Source organism: Lissotriton helveticus, chromosome 5_1, assembly GCF_964261635.1.
Source record: "Lissotriton helveticus chromosome 5_1, aLisHel1.1, whole genome shotgun sequence".
NCBI classification, from domain to species: domain Eukaryota; kingdom Metazoa; phylum Chordata; class Amphibia; order Caudata; family Salamandridae; genus Lissotriton; species Lissotriton helveticus.
In genome coordinates this window covers 1,787,437,429-1,787,461,882 of record NC_136065.1, presented here as the reverse complement: position 1 = coordinate 1,787,461,882, position 24,454 = coordinate 1,787,437,429, and the positions used below count along the sequence as shown (strand labels likewise).

The following is a 24,454-nucleotide window of genomic DNA, read 5'->3' as shown; positions in this document are numbered from 1 at the left end:
CACTCTTTTTTAAAAACAATCCTGAAAACTTGGTTATTCACCCTATACACTTCGTATAGTGCGTTATACCCTGCTGCAAAGGCGCCTAGAGATCCTCTAGAGGATGATTTGTGCGCCTAATAAATGTATTAAAAAAAAAAATTCTGAGTGCGGAATTGCATTACAAATATATTTTAATGGAGAATATGTGTTTCTTTTATTTAACCTTGTCACTTAAGGCCCCATGAAATATGGCGGTGATGTTACCATTCCTTCCCTGGAAACGAACTTACTACTGCATGAGTAGCTTTGCATGAATTGCCTAGTTGGGAAACTATCTGCAAATTGTTGGTGACTACCTGTTTGTGTGCGTTCATTAACCTAAACAGGTGGGCTCATCAAGGAGCGCCCCCAATCCACCCCAAAAACACTGGATCTGCAAATAATGACGTTCACGGTGCTAGTGTGGCTTCAGTGTGAATACATTAACAGTAATGTAACTAGCACTAAGGCCAATGATTATTTTTCTTGACTGAGACCCTATAGCATGTTATGTTATTTAGATTTATGATGCTCATTCTGTTTCGTAAACTCACCCCCCTTTATCGCTCATGTGTTCACCTTCATCCATGTACAGCGCTAAAGCATATCGGGGAGCCTGGTTTACGCTACATAAAATTCAATAAAAAACAGCTCCCTCGGCACTGAAACCGAAAGAAGTCCCAGTTCCGAAATCCACTCCGAAACCGTCGACTCCGAAAGAAAAAACGACTCCGAAATAATAAAGCCTGTTTCCGATGCTTCCAAGCCGACAAAACCAGCTTCGGCTCCAAAGTCAAAATCTTCGGAATCGGAACCGAAACCTACGCCAAAGGACTTTAACACAACTCCCAAGGCTAAGGACAAAGTGAAGCACCACCCACGATCAGAACCGAAAATATTGGCGCCAAAACCAGTTTCTTATGGACAGCTTTTTCAACCTGATCCTTCATAGAAAAAGATATATTTTGACCCAGAAACTGGACATGTCTCTGCTTTGCCACACAGGAAGAGGAAGTTAGATACAGCACCTACACCTCATATGCCCGTAAAGAAGAAGGACTCCTCTACTTAACCTATACACCCTTCTTCTCCTGTATCTCCCTCTCCTTCATATCCTCTTCCTTCACCACCTCAAAATTCACCCCCTCATTTTTCACCACAACATACACCTCCTCATAATGATCTTACAGGAGGAGGGGAGGACCTAAATGATCCTTTTAACTACCCAGATCAACCAGACTGGGAGTACCCAATCCAACCAGATGCACCAGATATTCCTGATCCACATACATATCCATCCAAACCATCTCCACCAGAAGATAACATTGGGTTTGGACACTTAATCAATAGAGCTGCCATCTATCATAAAGTCACAATGCATTCAGATGAGGCAGAAGAAGATGTTTTATTAGACACTTTTGAACTATCACAAAGGTCAGTTCAAATATTACCAATGATTAAGGGTGTCATTAAACATGCACCAGGCGTGTTTAAGGATCCTGTACGTGCTAGGATCATAAACCCCAGAATAGAAAACAAATATAGACCTGCTCCTACTGACCCTGCATATATTTAAAGGACAACTACCTTTGGATTCCCTAGTCGTTTCCAATGCTAGAAAACGAACAAACTCCCAAACCTCAGGGGAAACAGCACCTCCTGACAAAGAGTCAAAGATGATAGACGCTTCAGGCAAGAGAATAGCTGCCCAAGCCAGCAATACATGGCGCATAGCTAATACACAAGCCCTTCTTGCAAGATATGACTGGGCTCACTACGATCAGCTAGAAACATTATTGCAGCATCTACCTGACCAATACAAGGCACAAGCAAATGACCTTATACAAGAGGGTAAGCTAATTTCTAATGCTTCAATCAAGTGCGTGCTTAATGCAGTAGTCACCGCATCTAGGGCAATAAACACTAGTGTCCTCCTTAGACGCCACGCATGGCTACGCATCTCAGGATTTAAACAAGAGGTGCAAACTACTATCTTAAATCTGCCATTTAACCAACAGCAGCTTTTTGGTACAGAGGTAGACACAGCAATTGAAAAGATGAAAAAAGATACAGGTACTGCCAAATCTATAGGAGCCTTACAGTCCCTACAAACACGAGGTTCCTTTCGTCGCTCCTTTTATAGAGAAGGCTCCAAATAAGCTGGAGCAGACAATTCAGCTTCCTTTAAGAACAATACACAAACATCCTCCAATAAAGGATACTTAAGAGGAGGCTACAGAGGCAACAACAACCAGGGAAGAGGTCGAGGTAATAACAATCGAACCTCCTCCACCACTAAACAGTGACTACCTTCAGCACCCCCAACAGCATTTCACTCCTGTAGGGGGGAGACTAACACAGTTCCTACCTGTCTGGACATCCATTACAACAGACAAGTGGGTAAGACACATTATCCAGTATGGTTACTGCCTAGAGCTTATAGCTACCCCTCCACATATATCACCCAGACAGCGTCCAATGTCCACAGAACATCTAACGCTGCTCCAACAAGAGGTTCTCTCATTTCTGCAAAAAGATGCAATAGAGTTAGTTCTGTTGCAACATCAAGGAACAGGTGTTTACTCACTCTATTTCCTGATACCCAAAAAGCACGGGACACTAAGACCAATTCTAGACCTAAGGCCTCTCAATCTGTATATACACTCAGATCATTTTCACATGATCACTTTACAACAAGTGCTCCCATTGTCGCAACAAGGTGATTTCCTGACCACACTAGGCCTCAAGGACACCTACTTCCACATTCCCATACATCCTTCTCACAGTAAGTATCTCAGATTTGTACTAGAAGGATAACACTATCAGTTAAAAGTCCTTCCATTCGGGGTCACAACTGCACCAAGGGTGTTTACAAAGTGCCTAGCAGTAGTAGTAGCACATCTCAGAAGACAACATATCCATGTCTTCCCATACTGAAACGATTGGCTCATAAAAGCCAAGTCATTCAATCAGTGTATCCAACACACATCTCAAACAATTCAAACACTGCACGACTTGGGGTTTACAATCAACTACACCAAGTCACATCTCCAGCCCTCTCATGTACATCAATACCTAGGGGTTACAATAAACACCGATACAGCTCTAGCTTATCCCAGTCCAGCCAGGATACAGAACATTCAAGTCTTAGTCACAAAGTTTCAAAACCAACACTCTCTCCCAGCCAGAGACTAGTAGGCATGATGGCATCTTGCATTTTTATTGTACCATATGCAAGACTGCAAATGCGCCCATTGCAGGAATGTCTAGCACATCAGTGGGATCAGGCTCAAGGACAACTTACAGACATGGTGTTGGTGGACAGCTGCACACATCGCTCTCTGCAGTGGTGGAACACCAAAAACTTATCCAGAGGGTGGCCGTTCCTCGAGCCTGTTCCACAGATAGTACTAACAGACGCATCCCTCACAGGATGGGGAGCCCATCTGCTCCACCATACAACTCAGGGGAAAATGGACCACTCAACAAAAAGTGCTTCACATCAATCACCTAGAGCTGCTAGCAATATTCCTCTTATTGAAATCCTTCCAGGTACATGTAAAGAACAATGCTGTCTTGATCCGGACGGACAACATGACAGCCGTGTACTACATTCAAAAACAAGGAGGCAAATATTCCCTGCAGCTGTCCCAGCTCGCACAGAACATTTGGAAATGGGGATTTCCACAAAAAATATACCTGCTTGCAGAACACATTCCAGGAGTTCACAATCAGATAGCAGATCTGTTAAGTTGACAGACACAACAGATTCACAAATAGGAACTACATCTACAAGTTCTTCTACCATTCTTTCACAAGTGGGGTCATCCAGACATAGATCTGTTTGCCACACACGAAAATGCAAAATGCCCAACCTTCACCGCCAGGTTTCCACACCCGCTATCCAAGGGAAATGCAATATGGATGAACTGGTCAGGCAGATTTGCGTACGCTTTTCCGCCAATCCCACTAATACCACTAGTAGAACACAAGCTAAGACAACAGTCTCTCAAAATGATACTGATAGCTCCCACATGGGCACGCCAATGGTGGTTCACCACAGTGCTAGAACTCTCTCTAGTTCCACACCAAAGACTGTGTCTGACACCATCCATGCTAACGCAGAACCATGGAGACATCAGACATGCGGATCCAAGTCAACTGAATCTGGCAATCTGGGTCCCGAAGTCTTAGAGTTTGGTTACCTTAACCTGCCACCAGACTGTATGAATATCATTAAAGAAGCCAGAAGACCTACTACTAGAGCTTGCTATGCTGCAAAATGGAAGAGATTTGCCATTTACTGCACTAATAATCAAATTGATCCTCTAGATGCTTCCATCCAGAATATCATCTGCTACCTTCTCCATCTACAAAGATGTAATCTAGCATATTAATCTATATGTTTACATCTTGCAGCCATTGCAGCATGTTTACAAAATAGACAACATATGTTGTTATTTAGAGTACCTGCAATTAAAGCTTTTATGGAAGGATTAAAATGAATCATTCCTCCTAGGTTACCACCCTCTCCAGTGTGGAACCTAAACATTGTTCTTACCAGGCTCATGGGGCTCCCCTTTGAACCTTTACATAAGTGTGAACTGCAATTCCTTACATGGAAAACAGCTTTCCTTATTGCTATTACCTCTCTTAGGAGAGTTAGTGAGATTCAAGCTTTCACTGTACAAGAACCCTTTTTACAATTACACCGCAACACAGTGGTTTTACGGACTAATCACAAATTCCTTCCTGAAGTAATTACTCCTTTTCATCTAAATCAACCAGTAGAGTTGCCAGTGTTTTTTCAAAACCCAGACTCAGTAGCAGAAAGAGCTCTACACACACTAGATGTAAAAAGAGCTCTTCTCTATTACATTGATAGGACTAAATCCTTTCGTAAAACAAAGCAACTGTTTGTACCTTTCTCTCCACCACATAAAGGCAACCCCATCTCTAAAGTTGGAATTTCAAGGTGGATTGTCAAATGTATACAAATATGGTATCGCAAAGCAAAACGTACATTAACAGTTCCTCCTAGAGCACACTCCACACGCAAACTAGGAGCCTCCATGGCTTTCTTAGTAAACATTCCCCTAGAAAACATCTGTAAGGCAGCAACATGGTCTACAACACACACCTTCACTAAACACTAATGTGTTGATGTGAAAGTCAAGCAGCAAGCTGCGGTAGGCCAAGCTGTCCTCAAAACTCTCTTTCAAACTACTGCAATAGATACAGGTGACCACCGCTAGGGGACAACACTGCTGTACAATCGATGCAAAGTATGAGATCTGCAGCTCATATGCCTCGAATGGAAAATGCTACTTACCAGTATACATCTGTTCTTGGCATGTAGAGCTGCAGAGTCTCACATGCCCACCCGCCTCCCCGAGACTTGTATCTGTTCCAGTTCTTTTTTAATTAGATATACATCCCTTCTTTATTTCTACTAACTCCGTCATTTCCCATCATGGCGAAAAACAATCTAAGGATGGAGTCGATGCCCATGCGCACTATCGTCCGAGGGAGGAGTCACCCATCTCGTGACTACAAAGACTTCTTCCAGGACGACAACAAAATGCAATCACCCGAGTCCAACACCAGATGGCGATTTATGCACAGTGTGAGACTCTGCAGCTCTACATGCCAAGAACAGATGCATACTGGTAAGTAGCATTTTCCTTTTATGATCCTAGTTATTCCTGTGTATAAGATAGCTCTAGAATGTGCCTTTCTTGTTTCAGAAAAGCAACGTTTTTTGAAAACTTTTCTCATTTTTCAATGAAAAGCTTTAGATTTAATACAAATTTTTACCAAAACAAAAAGGGTTCATGATAAGCAGTAATAACAATTGTATAATAGCACTAAGTTGTCTCTTGTTGCTTGAATAATATAGCTTATTATTAACCAAATAGGTGGTAATAATTGTATTGAATAAGAAAGAGTGGGGTTCGAACCAGCGTGTCCTTCAGGTCTGTGAGCGAGATCTCAGCACTTTGTAACGTCCTTGCATGAGACAGTACTACTGTAGGTTTAATCTGCTTCATCTTCCTTTGCTGTGAAGTGAGGATTGGGGTGGGGGCTCCTGTGAACACGTGGCTGGTGTCTGTCCGCCAGGTGTGCTTAAGCGTTACATGTTTTGCAATGAAACGGACCAGATGCATTTGTAGTGGAAAAATCCTCTCAGCTGGCCCGATTTTTGAGAGGGCTAACTGAAATGTAAGATTATACAATTACATAGTTTAGGAAAGAACATAGCCATTACTGTAAAAATAATAAATGTGTTTTCAAGATCTGACGATTATATTTACATCTTTATCAGTAATATCATGTTAATCTTTTTAGGAGGGCGAGAGAGAGAGTTACATGTTTTCTCAAAATGTAGTACATTTTTTGTGTTGTTTGTAGAGCAGATTTGCACCTGATTTCAGAAACATTTCCTGTGGAGTTTGGTAGACTGTGTAAAGAATTAAGATTGTATTCAGCACAGTGAGATGGAGACCACTTTGTTGTGTTGGTGGTTAGTACAGTGGTTGAAGTGTGCAATAGAGGTGGTTGGGTCTATTGTAGTTTACTCTTCCCCAATTTTAACATGTGACTGACTCTGCCTCACCAGAGGCAACGTCCTGGGAGAGATTTCCTAAATCACCTCAGGTCGGCGATCTTGATGATTCACATAAGGTGTATATTATTGCCGTATCTGAGACAGTCTAAGGATAGGGAATGTGAGGGCCCATGTCATGGCCACCAAATTTTACCATCTCTGTAAAAGCTATTTTTAGCTCTTTCCATAAACTGAAACGGGGAGAAAATACTGCCAACCCACTGGAACGGTCACGCTGACTTGCGCTGTAGTGAGGTCAAATAAAATCCAGAGAAATCCATCCATTTGAGCCAATCCAAATGCTTACCTCCGCTTCTACCAGGGTCCATGGCCACATCAACCATACTGTTATACCTACCGTAACCATTACTTCCATTTGGCAGATTTGATATTCTAAGTGCATTTCAAGTAATGGGAGAGCTGGAGCTGATGTAATGACAAATTGAGGTAATGGTCAGATCGGAATTGTCCAATAAAACCTGCTCGTGCACCAATTGGAGTCTCAAAGGGTTTATTGACAAAAGAAACATTAATAATTTGAGTCGCAGATTCAACGGTTTAGCAGTCGCCCCCCCCGTCCCCCGCAACAGTTTTTGGAGAAACCGTGTAGACTGAAATTTATACCATATTGTACACAAGTTTGGAGTATTAACCACATGTGTAATTCTTATACCGAACACAGGCAAGTGCCCAGCCTGAGATCGTGTGAACAAAAAGGGAAGGCCTTCAGACTGTAGTAGAAATGTAAACCGTTTCTGTTGAGCGAGCTCTTCTCAGTTTTTCACTTCTTGTGCAGCAAGATCTATCCTCGTATTCTGTTTAACTTGAAATATTTGTCCATCAAGGTAACTGTGTGCAAGCCAATCCACCTTCATAGCCTGACACTCAGATTCATTGCTGGGATCCAAGGATTGTCCTAGCAAAATGCACATTTGAATGGTCCAAGGAAAAACTACTTTTTTTGTTGATCATCTGAATCCTTGGTGATCAGTCTCTTTCCAACATTGAACGAGACCTGTTCCACATCAGAGACACAAAATAAGTGCATGTTTTTTTACACCTTTTCTAGTTTGTTTCCTTCTGGGAATAGTCCGTGCCAAATTCGACTACAGCAGCGAGTCTAAGCTGCCTGGCAAACATAAAATATCTGTGTTTGTAATTAGAGGACTTGTGGACAGCTGTGTCGGTGTAGGTGCTGTATGCTTTACCACACAGGTTAGAGCTATGTAGGAAATGCAGAATGCGACTTGTCCATGGTGTCTCAATACATAACTCTGCAGATGTATTATGCTGTATCTTAAGTTGACAAGTTTGCGTCTGTAGACCTCCAGGACCTAACAGGTTCTGTTTTGTACCCTCATGAGGCTAGAGACACTATGGTGATATTCTGTTCAGTGAATGTTGTGTTAAAATTTCTTCCAATTTTAAGGTTTGAGAACCATTGACAGCTTAGCATTTAGTGGCTCCACTGACTCCTCATGTTTTTACTTCGAAAAAAGTAGGGATTGAATGTTTGGCAGTCAGTTCATAGGATGTAGATCTTTAAATTAATGGCATGTCACGGCAAGAGGCATCTTGAAAGAGTTCAGTTTGAAAGTGATTTCAGCTTGCAGAGTCAAGCCTTATGCATTTATGGATATGACTATAAATCTTCTGAATCTTTGAAAAGTCGCGGCTCTCAAGATAGAGTCTATGAATCTAAACTTAAGGCCTGCTGTTTTTCACTCAACCAATGAAGGAAATTACATGCAGATAAACAACCAGCAAACATTGACAAAACCCCTGCTGGAGAGATTCTTGTGACCTTGTTTGAGATGACTCTCATACTTTACAATCTGACCTGCTCAGTCCTGATAATCCATTATCTGATAAGCAGGCTACCTTAGTGATGTCCAACAAACAAAAAGCCCTGGGTATATCACACAAACCTAATCATATTTGAAAGTTGTATGTAGCGCAAACATAACCCTTGCGGGTATCAGAGCGCTTTACAATTGTTCAGAGGGCAGCTGAGACAAATAACATCAGTACTATCACAGTCGAGAAATATACAAGATAATGTTGCAGCAAAGGCTAATTAATGTTAAAATGGTCAAACGCATCGTATGTTTTGCATTATTAAAGAGTAATTGCCAGAGGTCCTATGCAACTCATTTGTCACCTTTTTTCTTGTGTGGAAGAAGCTTCCCCTTCCTCTAAGGGGACCTCAGGGGATTGCTAGAGATGTGTTGTATAAAAACATTATTAGACAAACAATACACACGCATGCACAACATTCTTCTTCTTCTTAAGCTTGTTTGGGTGTTGGTTCCTTTCGGTACAGTGGGGAGGTGCCGAAGATGATATGTGAGCAAATTGGCAAGAATATGCCAACTGCTCCTTGGTGGTTGCTTACGTGAGGCCCTTCCTTTGTTTTCTTGTCTGCGTGTTCTAAGGGTTCCCTTGGTCTATCCCTTGGCATTGATCTGTTCTCTTGATTTTATACATTGAGGCAAACATGGGGATGTTCCTGTAGCTTTGCACTAGAGCTTGCCTTTATCGTAATAGGGAAATGAGGGACCCCATGGAAGTGTTAAATATGATTAGGTTTGTGTGATATTCTCAGCGCTTTTTGTTTGTTGGATTAATTGAGTGGAGGGTGCCTTTGTGAATTGTTTCCCTCTGTTGCTCCCCTTTGTATATCAGCTACCTTAGTGATGTGCCTGAATATCAATTGCTGCCAATGGGGCAACAGCATAATTAAAGCTGATTAATTTGGATCGAGGCATTCAGCACATTGAAATGTCAAAAGACATTTCTCTAGTCATAAACTGTTTTAAAAACTGATTGCCAATCATTTGGTTTATGTATGGAGGTATGTAACAACTAAATTACGTACAATATTTAAGATAAATAGAATCAGTGCAATGGGTTGATCGTTTTAGTGTTGGTGGGATAGCACTGACTATTTTGAGCACGGGACCAAAGGCAGCCTTCACAGAATTAATGTCAATTCACAGAATTAATGTCAACAGCCACCAGTTGACTTTGTGCATGTGGGTCAAATCTTGAGGAGAGATTGTAAGAAAAAGCACACATGGTGTACAGGAAGGAAGCAATGACTGCCATAGGATAAGAACTGTCAGTTGTAGCAGAACCAATATGTTGTATTTTGGTGGTGAAAATGTTTGAATCCCGTTGCCTACTCCTTTAAAGATGACTTGATGGGTGGTGGATGTTCGGGTGATTGCAGAGATGGTAACAGGTTCTTTAGAGCCCTTATTAGATTGATTCATTTAGATGATGTAGTTAAATATTTTAACACTTTGGACTTACTCTAACTATCCCTGAATCCTATGGCTTTTTCGTTTATGCCCTTGTTTGCACTTTATGAAGCTCTTTTTTTCGTATATCTGAATTTGAGGATAAACCAGTCTTGATTGTTCTGTTTAATTGAGGAGGCTCGTCAAGACAGAACTGCGTAATAAATGGTGACTGATGTAAGTTATACATTTTGGACTTCATGAGAAGCGAAGAAGTTGTCCGTAGGAGTATCTCCTGAAATTACACCATTTTCATGTTTATTCCAGTCTTTTAATAGTCCTTCCCAGGCTCAACATAGCAAGTCTGACTCAGTGATTGGGGTTCAGCTTCATTTGAGAGTTATAAACAACCTTTAATTTGCTCACAAATATTCTGAAACCCCCCTAGGTTCAAAATTTGTTTTGACTGCTCCTCATCCACTAGCATCCTTCTAATTGTAATTACTTGATGGTGGATACTCAGCAAATATAAGAACCAGACTATCATATTTGCAGATGTAACAACCAGATAGCTTAATTGGAGGATCATCTTAAAAAGAATTGTCATTGCAAAAAGAAGTAACACAAAGTAATACATGTAGTTATTTTTTTTAACTTTTGTGTATCACCCAGTTTGCTACCCTGCCCTTTCAGATTGCTTGTTGCCTGGCAGGAGACAAGCTACACCTTACTTCTCAGTATAATTATTTGTTATCCTACCAGGTAACACATTTTAAACATCCAAATTTTGGTTGAATTGGTTTTCAATTTTAAAAGCTCCCTACTGCCATTATAGAATAATAAATCTGACTGCCTGAATCAGCCAATTTAACTGGGAAGATCATGTATGTATCTCGTGTTGACAAATGTATTGGGTTAATTCTGTTATGAAACATGTTTTAGTTTTCTAGGGTAGGTTCTGATTCAGATTACCTGTGATTAGAAGGGCAACATTGTGAGTCATGTCCTGTGACTCGCTGGAATGCCAAGCATGATAGGATGGAACTTACACCCTGTTGGAAGGGGATGGACAAATTAAGCTCTCACCAAATATATCAGATATTTGAAATATAGCACCAACGTCCTTCTAGCTTTCGCCATTGGAGAGTAATTTACTATGTGTTCAGAGAGTGCAATGCATCAGCTCAGGGAAAAATGTGTCCTTTAACAGCAAGGGCAGTGCAATACAGTCTAGCAGGGTTGAATCCTTCCATGCATCTATCGTGCCTGCAGCCAATTTATGAGTCTGCTGTTCCGCTTAACTTATGGCAAGGACTTCACTAACTACTTCCAGAACACTACCCGTGTAATTAATGAGCACTGGTAAATATATATCATATGAGCATACCTTGAAAGTAAATGTACCTTGTATTTAGACGGGATTTCTCATGCTTTTTTCTGCACGCGCTAAGGTTAGCTCTAGCCCCCTAACTCGGAGAGCTTCTGCAACGGGTCTATTACTGACTGTGTCTCCTGTTGTTCATTCGCCAGACACCTACACCATACAAGGCAATTCCCACGGCAGACCCTGCGCCATCCCATTCAAGTACGACAACCAGTGGTTCTATGGTTGCACCAGCATCGGGCGTGAAGACGGGCACCTCTGGTGTGCAACCACGGTGGATTACGGCAAGGAAGAGAAGTGGGGATTCTGTCCAGTGAGGAGTAAGTACCATCCTGAGGCCACATTGGGTTCTTGAGCTTTGTCTGGGTGTTTTCTCCAAAACTGGTTTTAAAGTCTACCAATGCATGCATACATTGATATTACCAGCTTCTAGTGTCTGCTTAAATAATACCTGCAACAAACCACAGGTAGAGAAGCTATAGATCTGGGCTGAATATTGGGAGCCACAATCCAAATAATGGCGGTACATTTGCACCTACAGAACGGCTGCAGATGGTACTACTTTTTGGAATTCCATAAACATAAGCAGTAGTACTCCTGAAAAACTGTGCAAGGACTTCTGCCAATAAATGACATTGGAAGGATTGTGCATGTAGTACAGTTAGGCATTTGGGAAAGGCAGCTCTGGTTTTCAGGTGTGCATTTTTTCTTTTTAGGTTTTTTCCCCTTAGGGAAGACCCCTCTGAAGTTTGGGAGTGTCTAGTGACCAATTCTCAATCAGGTAGTGTATTTATCCTAACCCTTTAAACACCTCTCTGACTATTCCGAGGATGGAAAAAGATTTATATGAGAAGAATTTATGAACACTCACACACTCTTGAGTTTGTAGTAACTAACAAACCGTGCCTTGATCACCCCACAGCGAGCCCATGGTTGTTTAATTCTGTATGCAATTGCGGTGTACAATTGTGCAGGCACATGCGAAGTGTCCTTTTGTGGATTTGAGGCAGGTGTAAATGGAACAATTTCCCTTTGCATACACACTTTATGGCCGAACATGGCTCTGTGAATTAGGCTTTCGGTGTTATGACGTCAGTTGTGATGTAATCAGACTCAGAGAACCACTCCTTTAAGCATTCTGATCAATTTGTGTTATTGGTATACAGTGCTTGTAACAGCATTGTCAATGGCAGGAGATCTAGATGTGTGCTTGAATTGAAAAATGTTTGTGTGCTGAGCACAACAATATATTTTGTGATGTGTTTATGTAAAGGTCTGTTATTGTGAGGCAGATATTTAAAGTATTAATAAAGAGGACCGGTGCTTAACACAGGAAGCACGTGTCTTGTTGTTTGATGTGCCAAGAGACATTTTATATTTCTGATGATAACTGATATATTTTTTTTTAAAGAATCTTTTTATTAAACCAAATTCAGTGTTACATTGTCATGATCATACATTGAGAATGAATTACATGTTCTCATTAACATCTTCAGTTTGACGTGCATTTCTTATTATAACTCGATTGGTAGAAATCCTAAATCCCAGTCCCCCCGTGTGTAGGTGTCCTACTGCCCCCACACCCTCTGTAATCTTCCCAAGTTTGCCATATTTTACCCCATTTCTTCGGGCAGCCTCAGCTTTCATAAATCGTTCGTTCTGCCGCACTGCACCAGTCCATATCTTTTTAGGTCTCGCGACCTGTCAATGCGCATGCGCATTGAGCGGAGCGAGACTATAGGGGCTTAAACAGACTTTAACTAACTGGCGATTTGATGCTGTGCCCGTGCGCTTTTAGGTCAATGCGCAAGCGCATTGACCTAAAATGCGCGTGCACAGCATCAAATCGCCAGCCATCTGTTCCCCAGCAGCTCTTCCCGCTCCGCCCCACAAGCTTCCCCCAGCGTGCGCTCTGCCTGAGCCGCACTCCTCCCACACCTTTGAAGTGAAGCTTAGCTTCACTTCAAAGGTCCCTGCTGCTTCACACCCTCATGCCGCTCTCCCCGCTCTGCCCCCTCCCCTGCCCGCCGTGTCGCATTTCTCCTCCCCCCCCCCCCCACAGCAATGCCCTCCGTCTTGTTTAGATTTCCCATCTCGAGTTTCAATCTCCAGCGTGGCAACATTAGAGCAGTGTTTTAGTGAGTATATTTTTCTAGCATTTTGCCACACATTAGGTTATTATTATTTGTAATCGCTAATGCTAACATTGGGGCTCTATCTCCATTGACTTAGATTCATTACTGCTATCGGTTGGAAATATAGTAGCAGGCTATTCCTTCACTTCCGGTTTGAGTAAGTCATGACACGCTATGTTTAGAGCGCACGGTGCTACACGTTGGTTTTACTGTGTCACTGTTTTTCCGAATACAGTTGCATTTTCACTCCACCCTCTGCAATATAACACACGGGCATGGTTTGTGCCCACTTTATTTTATTTCATTTCACTCAATATACAGTGTTTACTCTTTTCACAAGTTTTTTGTGCACTTTCACTAAACTAACACACGGTGTCTTTCTTTACTACTGTTATGAATTGACTTTTAGCTGGTATATCCGGTGTTATCTTTGACTCTTTTGTTTTGATTCAGCTATTGCCATTATAAATTAAAATAACTTTAATTTAAGAATTAATTATAAAAAAAATGTAAAAACCATTTTGATTTGTAATATCAATACATCGAAGTTACGTTAATACAACACATATTGCATTACAAATGCTATAGGTGTCACATTTGTGAAAGTTAAAACTATTGGCATTGTAAATGACAAAGCTATTAAATTCGCTATTTTCAAAACCAACACATAAATAAAAAATTTGTCATTTACAATACCAATAGCTCAAACTTTCCTATTGCGAGACCTATTGCATTGCAAATGCCTGTTTCCACTGGGAGACACCAGAGGTGGTTTGGCCATCCCCCATGTTCTGGCTATATTCCTTTTGGCGACCATTGCTGCCACTTGCAGCCATAGTTTGGGGTATTTAGGCCATGTCAGTTCTCTGGTCACAGATAATATATGCCACCTAGCATCTGTCAGGACCTGTTGTTCAAGCACTTTGGTGAGAATATTTTCAATTTTAGTCCAGTATCTTTGTATGACCAGGCAATCCCATAAAATGTGAAAGAACGTCCCTTCCTGGGTGCACCCTCTTTGGCATTCCTCTGTTGGGATCTGACCCATTCAGTGCAACAGTGTACTAGTGTAATAGGATGTGTGTATGATCTGCAGCTGTATTAGTCGGAATCTAGCCCTAATTGCCACCTCTCTTGGACTCTGCACAGCTTCGGCCCAGTCATCATCCTCTAATAGTCCTACATCTGACTCCCATGCCTCTCACCTTGGCTAATAAGTCTGGGGAATTGTTTACTATTTTCTTATATGTAGCGTAGAGTGACTTTTCTGGTATAGGGTCCAATAACAATCTGTCCTCTAGAGGGCTATATTCCACATTCTGCTCCCCGTCTTTAATGTGACAACTGCTATTTTTAGGATAATCTTACAAGTTATATTGTAAGAATAGAAATAGAGCTGGAGGGCGAGTAGAGTGTCTTGTGTTGCCAGAGACATGAATTTGGCAGTTTTTGTGCCTTTGCTCACATTAATGTCTATTGCACTACAGTGTATTACGAACGGTACAGCTTATTATTTTTTGCAATCTTTTCAGGAGATATGCTCGTAAACGTTTTTACAAGTTTAGTGACTTTTATGTGGGAATATATCTTTTCTGCTGCACAAGTTGGTGGAAACCGATGGAGCGAAGCAATGTGCTTGGATTTATTTCAGATCTTTTTCGATGTTTCACCTAGGAGACTAGTGAGGTGGCTCCATTGCCCCATTAGATGACTTTGGGTGATTATATGGATAAGCAACAGGTGAGAAGAGACAGTGGGCCTTATTTCGATTTTGGCAGGTTGGATACTCCATCAAAATGTGACAAAACATCCCATCCGCCATATTCTAAACCCATAGCCTGTAATGCACTTGTAATACAGCGGGTGGGACATATGCTACATTTGTGACAGAGAATGACATCCACCAAACTCGAAGTACAGCCTATAGTGCTGGTAAATTGAGTTTACTCTGTTGTGGAGAGGGTCAGAAGTGGGTACAATTAGGACGTACACTAGGGGATGTAATGTTCACTGCGTTTATCATTGACGTTGCAGATGGACCGGAAGGGAGCTTGTGTTTACTTTATCATTTATTTTATTTATTTATTTATTTGTAAGGTTTTATATAGCGCTGGTTAGACCCAGAGGTATCAGAGAGCTTTACAGGGGCAGGAGCAGGCAAAATATACAGGAAACAATAGTTCAGAGAAATATCTACAATAGGGAACAAGCAAATCGCACCATTAAGTCAGGAGAAGGCAGAATTCTTATAATTCACAGGTTATACACATTTAAGTAATAAAATGGAGGTAACGACTCAGAGCACACAATAAAATATAAACAGGGCGAACAAATTGTAGTGGTAGGGGGCAAAGGATAGGTGAGGACGGGTCTATAACAAATGGACAAAAAACAGGGGTGAAAGCCAACAAGCAGCTTACAGCACAAACCTTAGAGCTGATAGGATACATTAGACACCAGGGAGAGCAAAGGTCGGGGTACACAAAGAGAAGAATAAAGGGAGAGCGAAAGGTCAAACAGGTTAGTAGAAAGATAACCATGATGGTACTAAGGGTCCAAAGGGCACAATTCTGACTGATGCGAATTGTGAGTGTAAATTGAGCACCTGCTGATTACTACAGGAAGCGGTCCTATGTGCATCCACTTCTGAGTTGTACCACTTCAAAAGTGGAATTGCATGCTATTTGATTACGCCAGTCTGCAAATCAGACTAGTGTGCAGTGTTTTCCCACAGTTTGGGGCAGATGTGACCTGCGGCAAATTGCTTGATGAGCTCCCACTTGGCTACAATTTGCGACTAATTTGAAATCTTTTTCAGATGCAAAAGGGAGCCCGTGTCCAAAACAGGATACCCTGGCCCATTGTATTCAGGGCCCTTGCCAAATGTACTGCAAGTTGGTTATTGCGAAAATCTTGGTTAAAGAGGTAGCAACCAAGGTTCAATACAGCCAAGTGCATAGTTGTTCATGTGTGGCAACCCTGGGGAGGTGGGAGATGATACTGGAGGCCAGCAGACATCAGAGGGTCTTCTCGAGTGGGTTAAAGTCAGGTTTTTATTTTTAAAATATATTTTATTAAAGTTTAACGTGAATGCAATACGTCTTACAGTGTCCCCCAATGCTAGTCCATACTGTACCTGCAATCCTTATCATACGCCGAGTGACTGCCGTCAAAACAATTCCCAACCTTGCTGCTCCTCCTCCCCCCTCCCTTCCCTTGTCTGAGTTGCGCCCCAGTTCGTTGCCTGTTCCAGGTTGGTAGTTCTTTTCCAGGAAAGTCACCCTGCTGCTTCAAATGGCAGTTAGTAAGCTTTCCTTCTTCCTGTGGCACTAAGGTAAGGGGGATGTATGAGTTTGAGTCGATTTATTTATGCACTGTATCAATTTAGGGGACTTGTGGGGCAGGGAAACTCCCCCGGGTATGCTACCCATGACTGGGAATCTGGATTCTTCAAGCAGTCCACCAGTGGCTCCCAAGCTCGGGCTGTGTCCACCGAGCCAATACCGCCTACCATCTCTCTGTAGTACTTCCCCTTCATAGCGAGTCCATTTCTCTAGCTCCTTTCGCCAAGTGGCCACTCGGGGTGGGGGGGGTGACCTTTGTCTTGGATGTATGGGGGAACCAGCCGAGCAAGCAGTGGCCCGGGGAACAAGGCATTTCTTTCTCTATGACCTCTGAAGGGACTTTCGTTTGTGCATGAATTCCTCTCCTACCTCCCCACATCTCAGGCATACAGCATCATTCACGCTGAAGTGCCAATTCTGTCAAGAGTGACATAAGCTCTATTAAGAATATAACAACTAAGCAATTTGAATCTAGTGTTCCCTGATACTTTTGGTATTCTGTCCAGTATTTTTGTCCAGTCACTCTCGGGGACCGGAATCTCCAGGTCTCCCTTCCATTTGTTGAATAAGGTTTCTGTGGTAGGAGTACATCCCCCTGTATTGCTCTATAAAGGGCTGTTACTGCTCTGTAGATGCCAGCAGATGTCGCAATGTATTGGCAAGTCTTATGAGGCTGTGGTTCTGTCAGACCCGTAATTCATGGCATGAACCTCTGTAGCTCCTCTGCAAAATATTAAGATTCAAATTCAAGTACAGTTAGCCATCCGTTTATCACCGAGCACTGTAATGTAGTGAGCGCCACTCGTTTCTGTCTTAGACCCCAAATAAAGCCAGTGGTCAAGGAGTCTAATTCTCGGGACATCCCTCTGGGTATCCATAGAGGCAATACTGTAAAGAACCATGGTAACACCTCCATTTTAAGCAATGCAACCATGCCCGCCACTGAGAAGGAAAACATTTTCCAGAACTCTATGTTCACTCTCAGCAATTTAATGGCTAGTCCCACATTCCCAGGAGGTCGGTCTGCTCATGAAAAATTCTAGTACCCAGGTAAGGTAGACAGCGTGGTTTTCACTGTAGCAGGTCTAACCCCACTGGAGGGACCCAGTTCGCTTTTGTCAGAAATAGTCTACATTTTTGCCAATTGACCTTTAAACCCGACTGGGCCCCAATCAATGACCAACATACTCCTGGACCCTCACAGGTCATCCGTCGTGTTCCTAAGAAAGACTAATAGATCATCCGCATATAGGGCTGTGCGGTAAGGACAATCGCCCACTTGTACTCCCTGATACCAATTCTTAGTCGGACTTGTCAGGCCAACGGCTTCATCACCAGTGCAAATAGCAATGGACACAGGGGGCATCCCTGCCTCGTTCCTTGGCCTATGCTGTAGCTCCCAGAAATGGTTTGACCTCTACAAACTCTAACCGTAGGGTGGTTGTATAGCAGTTTGGCCCATGTCAAAAATCCCTGCCCCAACTTCACACACTCTAGTATCTCATATAAGTAACTCCATTCTAGGCTGTCAAATGCTTTTTCTATATCAACAGTAAATATCGCTGCTTGACTGTGGTCACACGTTGTGGCTTCTAGGAGTGTCGGCAGCTGCCGTATATTAAGCGCGTATCACAGCCAGAAAAATCCAGCTTGGTCCGGCTGCGCTAGTTTGGGCATATGTGGGAGGAGTCTGTTTGCTAATATTTTGCTTAAGATTTTGTAGCGTGCATTATGTATTGACAGTGGTTCTATGCCTTGCAATCCGAGGCGGTTTTTCCGGCATCAGCAACACTGCCACCCCTGCCTATCTCGTAGATGTAGAAAAGCTTCCTAGACTTTCTAGCCACTTTATAGAGTCCTAAGAGTTCTGGGGCCAATTCCTCTCTGTATTTATCATAAAATCAATCAGGGAACCCATCGGAGCCTGACGTCTTCCCCCTTGCTAAGCCCTTAATTGCTGCTCGAATTTCCTGTAAGGATATGTCATTCCCCAGTTCCTCAGCTTCTTCATGTGTCAGGGTGTGAAAGGACAATGGGGCCAAGTAAGTCTTAATTGTTTCAGTGTTGTGTTCTATGGAGCTCATGTAGAGCTCCATATAGTAGCGAAGAAAGTGTTGATTAATCTCGTCCTGTCCGTACAGTTTATCTGCACCATCGGTATCAATTTCCATTATCACTGGGCTCCTCTTTGATGGGTTAGCCAACTATGCCAGCAGGGTTCCTGTGCTGTCACGTTGCGCATGGGCCTTTACTGTATAGTGCCTATAATCGAAGCATGGGAGTCACTCCACCTAACTTGCCACCTATTCCCTACACTCTAATAGTCTTGGTTGTAGGTCCGAGCGCCCAGGTCTGTACCTTTCCACCTCTTGCAGTTCTAGTTAGGCTGCCTGGACCTCTTGCAGCAGCGTGTCTCTAACACCCACAGCCTCAGCTATACACTTTCTCCAATTACTACTTTAAAAGCGTTGCACTCAAATTTTTGGAAGGAGGCCGTGTCACTCTTTTCTGTAAAATATTGCCTAATATTGTCCCTGATTATTTCTTGGTAGTGAGGATCCTACAGTGATTCAGGTTTTTAGTCTCCACACGGGAATGCACGGCTTCTAGTGTTCTCATTTCAGGTGTAGTAGTACTGGGTTGTGATCAGATATGGTTCGAATCAGATATTCCACTTCGTAGAGTGGTGCGTGAACATCTGAGGTGCAGAATAATGTTTCTAGTCTTTTGTGCAGTTCGTGCAGGCTCGATAGAAAAGAATAGTGTCTCCCCTGCCGGTTTATCCGCCACCACTTATCTATCAGTCCCCATCTAGTCTGCCAAACTTTGAAGGCCCGAGTCGTCTGAGTTACGGGCGCATCCCCCAAAGTAGGATACAATCTATCTAGTTGGTGGTCTGCCACACAGTTGAAGTCTCCTCCCATCAGTGTTAAATGAAAGGGGGCCAATTGCCTAAATAAATCAGCCAACAGTGTCCCTTGGTAGACTTTTGCGCCATATATATTAAGGAGAGCCATGTCCCGACCCTACAATTGACCTGTCACAGCTACATACCTTCCCTCCTGGTCTATCAAATGCCCTGTGTGCTGGAAGGGTATCCCTGCTCGAACTCAAATAAATGTGCTGAATAAGTGGTGAAATAAGCTTGACCCCTCCATCGCCTCTGTAATTCTGCCTCCTCTTTAGCAGTTAATTGTGTCTCGTGTAGGAGCACAATATGTGCATCTCTCCTATTTGAGTAGGAAAAGACTTTAAACTGTTTCGTCATGGTGTACATCCCCCTAATATTCCTGGGGAGCATTTTATCATTCATGGGGTAGCCATCCCTCCATAGTGTAACCACTCAGGCAGCCTCCCTCTCAGGATGGGCGCTCACCACTCTTAAATGACCCCAAGGAACAAACCCTCCCAACAGGATTCCATGGGGCGCAACTCATAGTCTCACATGCAAGCATCAATAAACGTTTATCACAACTCCCACACCCCAGGACAAGTGGGCAAAGACTCCCTATTTAAACCTGCAAACTTCCCGCATCCATTCTCGGGAGTATCCACGTGTAACTCTGTCTAAGAGGGTAGGGCTATTCCATGCCCCACAGCCAAATTCACCCACCCAACAATCTGGGTTGGGAATATGTTCCCCGGCTCAGGGAAGGACAGTTATGCACTCCTCTCCCCCTACAACATCCTTCTACTGCCCCACCTCAGGCTTGAGTTACCATCTGTGAAGCACCTCCTATAATTTTGCCGGATGTCTCCAGAGTGACTTTGGGCAGGTTCACACTCAAAGCTGCAGATGCCATGGACCCATGATCTGAGTCTTAGTCTCTGTATCTTATTCCACTGACAGGGGTCCTGTTCTGCTGCCGCTCAGGGCGGCCACCACCTCCATGGCCCTCTGGCACTTCTGTTGAACTTCTTCCAATGTGGCGACTGCTGTTTTGTGGCACCTGAATCTACGTTTTGATCGAGACCTGCGAGGGCACAGACTGCATGAACTTTGATTGGAACCCGGTTTTGGGTGGTGATCCAACCAATTTCACACCTCCTGCAGGGTCTGGAAGAACTGCATACTTTCTTCTGTTGCCACTCTCAATTTGGCCGGAAAATCATTGCATACTTTATGCCATGTTGTCTAAGTTTTTCTTTTGCGTCAAGGAAGGACGATCTTTCTTTGCACTTCTCTTGAGAAGTCCAGGAAAATACTGATGGTACTGTTCTTCTCAGTAAGGTCTTCTTTGTGTCTGGTCTGGCCTGGTTTAAGAGATGGTCTCCTTTGAAGTATTGTATTGTATTGTATGTAACATTTATAGAGCGCGACAAACACCCCACGGGTACCCCAGCACTGAAGATACGTGAACACAGACCAGCAAGGAGCAAGAAGAATGAATAAAGATAAGATATGGCCTAAAATGAACATTACTCAGCTGCAACAGAATATGTTTCTGGGGAACAGCCGTGTTTTGATCTTTTTCCTGAACGGGGACAAGGTACTACATTGTGTGATTTCGAGTGGAAGTTCATTCCAGAGTTTCGCGGCAGCAAAACTGAAGGATCTTCCTCCCAGTCTGGCCCTGTAGAATCTGGGTTCCTTTGCCAGATAAGCGGAAGAGGAGTGAAGACTTCGGGTAGGAGTGTACCAAACCAGTTTCTTCTGCAATGGCCTAGGACCGAGTCCATGCAGTGCCCTGAACCCAATGCAAAGAGATTTAAAATGTTTTCTTTGCTGCACAGGGAGCCAGTGTAGCTCGGCTAGGCACATTGAGGCAGAAGAACCCCATGATCTGGACAGGACTAGTTTTGCTGCTGTGTTCTGAACATGTTGCAGTCTCTGAATTAAATATTTGGGAGATTCCAGCAGTAAGGCGTTGCAGTAGTCAAGTGTACTTAAGATAACGCCTTGAATAATCAGGGCTCTGGCCGAGACTGGAAGCAGTGGAAGGATCTTTCTTGGAGCTCTCATAAGGCCGAAACAGCACCCCACTGTCTTATTCACGTGTCTCCAGTGACCAGTTGGTTTTGAAGTATAACAAGCATCCTACCACTGGGTGTGGTGGGGCCCATGGGAGCTGTGGTCTCACTGGCACTCTGTGCGCCCTCTCTAGGGCAAAGAATGAGAAAAGGCCTTCTTGTGCCACCTCCTCTCGAAGCGATTTTTAGAGATACTCCACCATGCTGGTCCCGTCAATGTGCTCAGGCAAGCCTATGATGCAAATATTATTTCGACATGATCGGTTTTCAGCATCCTCCACTCTTAGCTCCATGCGATGGACTATGACCTCCTACAGTAAGGGTTACTGTATGAGGTCATTGTCCGTACCCTGGAGCTTCCTTTAATGCTTGGTTGCTGTCTACAAGACCGGGAGAAAGCCTGCTGTGTGTCTTTCCGTTGTGGTAAACCGCTCAGCTAAGCGGCGATGATCATCCAACAGTATTCCCAGATCCATCACCAGAGTGTCTATTTAAGTCTCTAGTGCCTCGCGAGAGGCCTTTATGGCTTGCATGATATCTTGCAGGGTGGGGCCCGCTGGGGGTCCCAATTTCCCAGTTCTCTCGTTTTCCTCTCGCTTATTGTTCATGTGTACATCCATAAGTGCGGTGTCCGTTTCCTCATCCCTATTCCTGACAGATTTCCCCATCTCAACCGGTGATGTTCCATGATCGCTGGGCTGTAACCTAGTGTCTTTGCTAATACCAGGACATTCAGTAGACCAGTTTCAATGGCAGATTGGTTGTCTTCTATGAGGGTCAGTCTACTCAGGTTGCCGTCAATGAGATACACCTCTACCTCTGTGACGCAGGGGCACCCTCTCTTTCAATCCCCCTCCAGCCCAGGCTGCATGTGGACTAACAGGTTGCTGCCGCCGAGTTGTTTCTGTAAGAACCAGTAAAGTTGTGTAGGCGACTGTACCTTGTGCAACCCTGCCTGGAGTTTGTGCCAGTTCTTAGACGATCAATGAACTCTTGGCTCCACTGGAGTCTGTCTTCCTCTCTGTCCCTACCCAGTGCTGACGGCCCACTAATGCCCTCTTGCTAGAGCCCCCTCCTCCGCGTGGACTATTGTGGATTAGAGTGTCATGGATCAGCGCTTACAACAAGCCTGGCCCCTGTTTTGGGCCGTCCAGTTCATGGGTAGTATATGTTAACCAGCTGTCCCCTCACTAATGGGCTTGATTCTCTTTCGCTAGTGCGCCCCACTGTTTAAGTTTAAAATATTTATTAAGCGCAACGTACACCTAAACGGTTTCTTGGCGCTAAAGTCGAAGACAGCCCACTGAGCGGGGACAGTCACTGAGACAGCGGCTGGAACTAAACAGAAACCTAGGGAAGATCCTGAGGGAATAGAAAGGTCTTTAAGGCTTTGCGGAAGGCGGGATAATCAGTGAGGGACCTAAGGTAAAAAGGGAGAGAATTCCAAAACAAGGGGGCAAGAAGGGAAAATTTCGAGCCACCCTGTTTCTTTTTCCGATAGCGGGGCACAGCTAGGAGGAGTTGGGCTGAGGATCGAAGGTCTCTGCCCGGGACATAAGCCTTGATGGCCGAGGATATGAATAGGGGGGCCAGGCCAATCCTGGCCTGGAACACCACGCAGCCTAGTTTAAACAAAGCACGTTCCCGCACCGGGAGCCAGTGAAGGGTTTTCAGGAGTATTGTATTGCATTCTGTCAGAGGGGCACCTGAGCCCTCTCCCAGGGTAGTGTTCCTTTGTGGATACTGATGCTTCTTTCAATACGCATGGTCACCCAGCATCTTGGGAAATCAGCTTCATTAGATTTATTGATTGTGTAGGAGGGCTGAGGGAGGTCAGGCATCAGCGCCCCCACTCTTCTGCTTTGTTGCTGCGCTTCAGCGCTCCCCCCTCAGGTGCGGCCTCTTGCGCTGGTGGTGATTCCAAAGGACTCTGGTTTTCTCTCTCAGTCTGCGGACCAGGCCAGCATCACTACAACCTGCTCTTCGGAGCGGCAGGATAGGGGAGGAGGCGAATCGGGTACAAATGTGGAGGCCGCTCCTCAGGGGTGCTTCCTCCTGGTTGGGATGCTGCACCTCCACCCTCAATGCCAAGACCTCTCCCACCGCTTACTGTTACTGGCAGTGTGGCTGCGGTAGTCCATTGTCGCTCCTCTCCATCTTGCCGCAAAGTTCCCGATTCAGATTTCTTCATGCTGGTTAAGGCGACCTCCAGTCCGCATACAGTGCAGCACCTGTCTCACTGCCAGCAACAATCCGTAGTCCTGCAGACCCCACAGCGGACCGGTGTACTCTTTGTCTCTCTGTTCTGGGTCTCTGATCGATGGCCCTTTGCTGGGCCTCTGTCGGCCAGGACTGCGGGGGGATAAAGACGTTGTGTCTCTGCTGGCCGCGGCTCAATTAATATTTAATCATTTCCCCATGCTGCACCACAGTATGGGCCCGGGGCTATTACTGTTCTGACACTTGCCTGCGGCTCTGCTCCCACTTCAGTTAGTCGCTTCTGCCATTTTGGACTTTCCGCCACACTTCCCTCTCTCTGAGCCGCGTAGCGGAAGGCCAAGGCCAATTTTGGCGATTTATCATTCAGTCCTGAACATGATCTCAAATTGCTTATCCAATCTCTTGTGCTGTCAACGATTGACTGTAGGAACTCTCTTCTGTTCTGACCGGTCTTCTCAAAATACCTTTTGCCTCGATGAAGGTAGTTTTATATGCAGGGGTTTGTTTATTTCAGGAACTATTTCTACTGT

The 24,454-nt window shown here is 43.9% G+C and overlaps 1 protein-coding gene across 1 annotated transcript in view; it reads left to right on the top strand.

The window, feature by feature from the left end:
• Nucleotides 1-24,454, top strand: part of MRC2 (mannose receptor C-type 2) — a 545,797-nt gene that overhangs the window by 158,870 nt on the left and 362,473 nt on the right. The window contains 1 exon segment of the mRNA XM_078645096.1: nt 11,401-11,574. Coding sequence (XP_078501222.1) covers nt 11,401-11,574 — 174 coding nt within the window.